The sequence below is a fragment of the Solanum stenotomum genome, chromosome 12 (assembly GCF_019186545.1).
Source record: "Solanum stenotomum isolate F172 chromosome 12, ASM1918654v1, whole genome shotgun sequence".
Classification (NCBI taxonomy): Eukaryota; Viridiplantae; Streptophyta; class Magnoliopsida; order Solanales; family Solanaceae; genus Solanum; species Solanum stenotomum.
In genome coordinates, this window is record NC_064293.1 from 38,212,418 (window position 1) to 38,220,701 (window position 8,284).

The following is an 8,284-nucleotide window of genomic DNA, read 5'->3' on the forward strand; positions in this document are numbered from 1 at the left end:
AAGATACATAAATAGTAAAATGCTAAGTAGCAAAGATATTCATGATGTATCTTCTCAATTTTTTCGACAATTTTGAATTAAAATTGAAAGGATCTTCAATAAACTAGGAGAAGAATTTTGAATCTCAAAATTTTCAATAATTTTGAATCAAAATTGAAAGGATCTTCGCTGAACTGGGAGAGGAAAGAATCGTGAATCTCAAAAGTTTTGATAATCTTGAATCAAAATTGAAAGGATCTTCGATGAACTTGAAGATTCAAAAGGATATCGTCCATCAACAATTCCATCAATTTTGTATCCTTCATAACTCACCTCGCTTGCCCAAAATTGCGACAAAATTTTTTGAATTAAATCTGAAAGGTTCTTCGTTGAACGGGGAGAGCAAATTGAAATTTTGAATTTCTTCATTTTATTAGGATTTGCCTTTGTATGATCGAGAATAAAAAGAAACATAAGCATAATTTATGGGAATTAATTAATTTTCAGATTTTATTCCCATTTTAGCAGATTTTTCTTGTATTATAATTTATGTATTTGGATGGTGACTTATGTATCCGGAAGGTACAAATTTTAAGGGATTATTGTAATTAGAAAATAAGTACGGATAAGATGCAATTTACTCTTTACACTATGGAATTTATGTAAGTTATAAAAGAGCCTAAAGCAGATCTATGTGTTGAGTTGAGACTTGAGGGAAAAGTCCAAGCGATAAATCACGAAAGTGGACTTACCAAAGTCGGACTCTAATACCATGTATAAAAGAATATGAACATCCAACTCAAAACCTAAAGATATTCAACGGAATGACTGTAGACATTTTTTGGGTCCCTTACACAAACGATGAAGGACATGTATATTTCTCTATCACACATTGCATACAAAATTTACCTTTGATACTTGAAAATCCTCAAATTAAAGTACAAGTTCTTTTTACTTATCATGTGAAATAAATATCTCCCTACTTAGATGTCTAGTAGTTCTCAAAATAATTCAATCGATAGGAGTAAATCTTTATTTGATTTTTAAATATATCATTTGACACTTAATTATCTAGCTGGAAGGAAACTTTTGTCTTGAGTAAAAGGAATTTCTCCGCGTAAGATCCGTAGCAAAACTATGAATCGAAAATCGATAGCATGTCAAACCATATTATAGTTAATTATAACGTATAGGGCGATTGCAATTGTGAGAAGGAAAGAATAAATGCATGAAAAATATCAAGTTGTTATAAATGTACATGTTCATGTCAACACCTAACAAGTACTTTATGGTGTAGAGAGAAAGATAAGTTATTATAGGGTATGGTATAATAAATATGTTGTACCTTATTATTATCGTCCTTTTTTTCATCAAAACAGTGCACATGGAAGCCCTTTAATTCTCAGCCTCTTACCAATTCCTAATTAGCACAAATTGCCGACGTGGATTTCAAATTCATCATGTGATTTGGGATTTCCCATATGCTGCCACGTGCTATTTTTTCTAATGCCGACATATATTCAGAAATATTATTTCTTCTGTTAGCTCAAATTATCAAAATACAGTATTCTTGATCTTTTCTATTTTATTTTTATTTTTTAAATAAATAAATAAAATGAAGTTTTTGCCCCCTCAAGTTGTTGCATATTCCAATTCCAGAAATTTATCATGTGTCCTGTTCCTCACTCAAATATCAGAATCAAAGAGTACTGAGAGGGATGAGAAATTAAAGATATGAAATTCATATAAAATCACGCCAAGAATTGTAAGAATGAGAGCCAAAATGAAATAAGCCATGGTTTTATTTGTGATAAAAAAAAAAGGAAGAAGAAGAGGAGGTTGTGGTTATTATCATTCATAAAAATATTGGACTAGTAACCTGAAAAATGAAATAAATTATACTTTATCATATAACACGTTAAAAATATCGATGAATTAAATCAATCAAACACAGTTTGTAGCATTATTAAATTCGTTTCATTGATATATGATTATGAAACATGAACTGTATAGAAATAATCAGTGTATGATCACGTATTTGTTACAAAAGTTTGTTCTTATTTTTTGAGAAAAACATGATCAATAGAATCCTTTCTAGAGAACTCGAGAAAATGAAAGAAAAAAAAGGATAAATTTCTATAAAGTTTTCAAGAGAGAATTACTTACGGGAAGTTTCTTATGATCTTCTTCTTTTTACAAAAAAATTAAATATATAATTTATCTCCTTAATACTATTTCGAATTGATCGACGTGGATGACCCTATTCAATTTCCTTGAGATATATTGTGTGTAAAAAATATTTATCTTGTTAGTAAAATCAAGTTAGGTTTCTACGACCATTGAGATATTATAGGTTGACCAATTATGCCAAAATGAAATGATTGTTATCTTGATTATTAATAATAATAAATTGTAACGTCTTTTTATATATATATATATATATGAGTGATGTGCAAAGCAACTGTTTTTTTTGTTTTATTTTACTTTTTTTTTTTTTTTTTACAAAAAGGGGGATTTGCCCCCTTCCTACCCATGCTAAAAACCCTTTCAAGCAACAGTAATATGGCAAGATATGGAAATAATTGACATTTGTTTTTAAAAGGTAAAATGTATTTCTCTGATTAAATTGTGAGCCGCGTGTTCTTATTCTATGCATAAACATTCAATCCTTTACTACCATGCCATTTTTTTCTTATAATTTTTATATTTCCAATTATGTCCTTCTTTTCATTATAAAAATATCCAATCTTTCTCTACTGCAGAATATACTTAGCCACCTCCACTTCTCAATTTCTTCTTTGTTTTCCCTTATCTGGTACGTCACTTCCTTCTTATTTTTGTTTCCTAAATAAGTTATTACTTACATGATAAAATTCTTTATAATTACATGATTCTTATAATCTCTTTTTCTGCATTGCCATGCAAGTAGCTAGCCATGTACATAAACGAAAACAACTGTTAGCGGTTATAAATATATACATTAACAAAGAGTGTTAAACTCTTTATCAATATTAGTTAATTGCTATTGTATACGATGTCGCTATTAGGTGCTAATGGTCTTTAAAAAAACATATTTAGCGACAATTGAGATATTGACGTCTATTCATTAATGACAAAAATCATTTTTGATGTAATGCTAGTTACTTCCCTTCTTCTCTTTCCCCCTAATTAATCACTAATCTTTATATGCTTGTTTTGAATTTTTCATATTTTGCTACACAGGACATTAAATATACTAGGGAAAAATTATGGTGAAGTCTACAAACTTCTCACAGCAGGCAAACCAAGTAAGAAACAATGATTAATTACACCAAACTTTATACTTAATTCTGTTAAATCCTTTTTGCTTCCGTTTAACTTCTGAGTTTTTTTAGGATATAAAAAACACACAAGAAAGTGAAGGGAATTTTTTATTTGATCAAGCTAGCTGTCAAGTTGTAACTTCTTGGCCATATTTTAGTACAAGATTGTATTAGTGTATCAAACTAGTTGTACGTTAATTCGATCCCAAGAGAAGAGCTTTGACTTGAGATATGATCATATGACTTGGGTACTCTAGCAGTATTGAAACGTAAATTTGATTAACAACAAGTACGTAATTTGTTCATTGAAATTATATTCTATATTGTATATATATGCTTTGACCAAGCTGGAATTTCTGTAATTATTTTCTTAATTCTGATCGAACTTGCATAGTGGAAGTACTGATAGTACGAGTCAATTAAATTGGGAAATGAAAATACAATGACTAGTAAGTGTACTTTCCTGCACCTTCTCAGCTTATGTACGATAAAGGATCTGTTTAAATCTCTACCATACCTCAAGGTTACAAAGTTACCTTGCACTAACTAGATTCATCGATCAGTACAATATTATATATACATATTATTGTGAATCATGTTGGGCCAGATCACCACAGGTGTTACTCAAGAGGTGTCTGAATAATGAACACGTCTTTTTTAAATAAAAATCCCCTACCTACCTAACTTCCTACATTGGGAATTAAGAGTGTATTCAATGGTAGGGACTTCAAGGAAAACGGGATTGTTTAATTAGGAACAAGTTATTTTATAGTTATTTCATCATATATATGAGATAATTTATTACATTATTAAAATATAAATAATTTCAGATTTATTTAATATCTCTAATTAAAAGCATGATAAAATAATTCTGCATTTTACCACTAAAATTATTATATTTTATATGTCGACTCCTTTTAAGGCATTAAGCATATTTGTACACATGAGTTGTTTGTGGAAAACCATGTAAACCAGTTATACTATATCATATGCTTGAATAATTTAAAATTAAAGCATGCCTAGTTTAATTTTGATATAATGCAAATGGGTATCGGGTTTGTTGGTCGGTAGCTGCTATTTGTCGATCTCCACGGTCATTGATAAAACATCAATCACCTAAGAATTATATTGAATCAGAAACTTCACTAGCAATATACATCATAACCTTTTTTCCTCTTCTATTTTACTAATTACCAAAGATTAACATCTTATTCTCTTTGCAGGTCATAAAAACTATGAAATGATGTTATTTCATTTAAAAGTTAGAACGAACATTCTTTTTATTTTTACTACTAACAATCATTTTCTTTTTCCAGAAAATAATTAGGAGGGAAGAAGAATCAGCTGATCCTCCTTTTGAAGAGACATATAAGAAACTTTTCGATGAGATAAGAATTGGAAAGGCTACTTCAAAAATGAGAAACTACCAAAACCTGTTTGTGGTGGAAGAATGTGAATTGCCATTAATAGATCTTGAGCTACTAAAGGGAAGAGAATTTGAGAGAGAAGAATGCAAGAAAAAGATAGCACAGGCTTCACAAGAATGGGGTTTTTTCCAAGTAGTAAACCATGGAATATCACAGGATGTATTGTTGAAAATGAGGAAGGAACAAATGAAGCTTTTCAAAAAGCCATTTCATGAGAAAATGAATGACAAACAACTTAATTTCTCTGCAGGGAGTTACCGCTGGGGAACTCCTTCAGCTACTTGTCTTCAACAACTTTCTTGGTCTGAAGCTTTTCATGTACCTCTCACTGATATCTCCAATTCAATTCATCATCCTACAACCCTCAGGTACTAACTAAAATTACCATCTTCAAATATCTCACTCCCTTCCTTATAATTTGAGACTCTTGTATATACTTGCTAAGAAAATTAAAAAAATTGAATCTTGTGATCATTTTATATTAAAGACATGTAGCCTTAATCATGTTAAAATTAAAGAGTTTTCAGACAAAAGGAACGGACTAAAAAGGTGTACCAAAATGTCCTTCTGAGTTGTGACTATAGACATGTGTTGAGAGTTGAAATTGAAGAGTTAACGTTAAAATAAGAAAAAGATATTTTTTTTATACGGGCTAAAAAGTAAAGTAGGATAAACAAAATGAAACGAAGAAAAATGATTTAGCAAAAGTTGTGTGTTTTATTTATTCGGAGTGAATGAATTGTAAACTAAAAACATCATATAATATAAATCCGAGGATGTTATGATGGGTCGGAGTAGTTGGCTGCCGATAATGTTCAAAAGTAGGTTTAGAATTGACAGGATTTTAATTCTGGATTGTAAAATAAAAACATATTTTTATTTTTCTTATATATATAAGTAGGTTCCTACTTTTAGAAACTTTAATTTGGGATCTGCCGACTTAGAGAATCTTGTTTTGGACCAGGTGATAACGTTAATTATCCCTACTTATAATACTAAATGATTATCATAAATTTCTTATGTTGAGGAGAGGAGGACACGGGGCCCATTCAAATTAAAGTCTTGTTCGACCATAGAATTAAGTACTTTCTTGAACATAGAAAATGGGGTTAGATAACAATACAGCAATTTTTCTGTGGTCAAACACGAATTATGTTGCATCCAACAAAGATTACCTTAGAGTACAATTTTCGTGTAATAATTACGTGTAGCAGCTGATTATTAGTAACAAGTTGATGTCATTAGAGAACAGACATTTGTTTTTTTTTTTTAACTTAGTTCTTTATAATTATGAATTAAGAACTAAGTATCATGAAACCATGCCCTAAATAATGTTTCTTGATTTAAGCAGTTTCTCTAAACATGTATGATTGAAATTTCATTTATTTTTTAATAAGTCATCACCAATAGGAAAAGAAATTATTTTTTTAATTCAAAACATATCTTCATTCTTCTTTTATGCTTGCATATCTACTTCCTAACTTATCAAGCATATTTAATATATTCATATATATCTAAGCCCACCCAATTCATCAAATAAAAGAGTAAAAAAAGACAAGGCGCTGTCTCATCAAAAGATCCTAAATATAGTGAAACATACACGAATTGCATATATTTCCTGGTCTCAAAATCTGACACACATTTGGAGGTGCTTATGAAGCTGCACATGATGGGTTTTGGACTTAAAGTAACATGTATAGTATAATATAATTAGGTTACTTATAAGGTAATCTCTTGAAGGAGTGGAGCTAGTATTTAAGGTATGGGTCGTTCTAGACGAATCCAGTATAACTTTTGTCCAAACTCTCTATGTATCTTTCTTACTATTACTAATTTAGAAGTCAGTAACTTAAGAGGGCTAGAATCTTACATCATTAATGTATATAAACCTTTGAAAATATGTGCATTAATTGGATTGATCTAATCCTTTTTTCTTTTGGATGAACTCAGCTCCACAATGGAACAGTTTGCAACAACAGTGTCTGAATTAGCTCATAATTTAGCAAGAATTTTGTCAGAAAGAATGGGATATAAGTCGAAATATTTCAGAGAAACATGTTTGCCACACACTTGTTACGTTCGAATGAATCGATATCCGGCATGCCCTATTTCTCCACAAGTGTTTGGATTAATGCCACACACTGATAGTGATTTCCTCACAATATTGCATCAAGATGAGATTGGAGGGTTGCAATTAGTAAGAGATGGGAAATGGATTTGTGTTAAGCCTAATCCTGAAGCACTAATTATCAACATTGGAGATTTGTTTCAGGTAATTACTCCATATATATATAACAAGTTAAGTTATTTATACTATCTAAACGAAGTAGTAATATAATGTGTGATGATGCAGGCTTGGAGCAATGGTGTTTATAAAAGTGTTGAGCACAGGGTTGTTACAAATAAAGCAAAAGAGAGATTCTCCACTGCATTTTTCTTATGCCCATCCTATGATACAGAAATAAGAAGTTGTTTTGAGCCTTCTGTTTATAAAAGATTTACCTTTAGAGAATTCAGACAACAAGTCCAAGAAGATGTTAAGAAATATGGTTATAAAGTAGGTCTCCCTAGGTTTCTTGTCTCAACTCACTAAACTCATATAAAATTTTGTACCAGTTAAAAATGCATATATATAATATATATATATATGGTCATGACATTTGACCACCTTTTAAATAGCAAAAATGTATAAGTCAATCTTTCTGATTTTTGAGTTTTAATTTAGAACTCAAAAATTAAATAGTGTAACGTGTACGTCCATATCTTATATATATATATAACTTCCTAGCTGTATATGTATTAAGTACTTACCATGTAAGCAATGTGTGTGATCTAATTATGTAATAATGCTTTACTGTAGTATTTCTAATGATACTTTATCAGTGGAAAGAAATATCTTTCTTGCTTTGTGATTGTGTTTTGTTGCCAAAGTATATTTTTTTTGTCTCAATTTTTACGGGTTATGCAAATATAAATTAAATTGATGACCCTATTTTTTTTCTCCTTTTTATTTCCTCCTCCATATTGACTCACAAGATCTAACCATCTAGGTTAAGAACCTGACGTTCACACGGATTCTTGTAACTTGTATGATTAATTTTGAAGGTAATTTATCAAATGATGGCTTTAAGAAGGAAGGTGTGGAATCGAAATCAATAGAATAGTATTAAAATAGGTGATCAATTTGAATAATTAAACAACATATCTATACGAGTTTTACCTGTCCATCAAGACTTGTAAACAGTTCGTGAGTGGAATGATGATAGAACCAATTTGTGAATAATTGAACAAAACATACAAGTATTACTATATATATATATATGAAGAAAAAATAGTTAGAATAAAGTCTTGTTAGTAATTTAGTATGTAACTTGTGAACATGACAGATTTTTACCTATCTGGTAAAACTTGTGAACAATTGTATTAAAGTTTATAACCCAGTCTTTATACATAACTTGTGTAAACTTAACTTTTTATTCTTCCGCTTAACATAACTTGTGAAAATGTTATGATTTGCTTGTGAAAGTTATGATGTGGGAGGTTATTTTTGCAAAAATAAATTTAAACGGAGTGAAA

At 29.9% G+C, this 8,284-nt stretch overlaps 1 protein-coding gene across 1 annotated transcript; it reads left to right on the forward strand.

Moving 5' to 3' along the window:
* The first annotated feature begins 2,708 nt into the window (after positions 1 to 2,708).
* Positions 2,709 to 7,477, forward strand: LOC125846833 (gibberellin 2-beta-dioxygenase 8). Its single transcript, XM_049526506.1, has 5 exons — positions 2,709 to 2,794; positions 3,202 to 3,266; positions 4,598 to 5,076; positions 6,659 to 6,980; positions 7,062 to 7,477. Exons 2-5 carry the CDS (start codon positions 3,228 to 3,230, stop codon positions 7,299 to 7,301), a joined length of 1,080 nt encoding a protein of 359 aa, XP_049382463.1. The 5' UTR covers positions 2,709 to 2,794; positions 3,202 to 3,227; the 3' UTR covers positions 7,302 to 7,477.
* Positions 7,478 to 8,284: the final 807 nt, after the last annotated feature.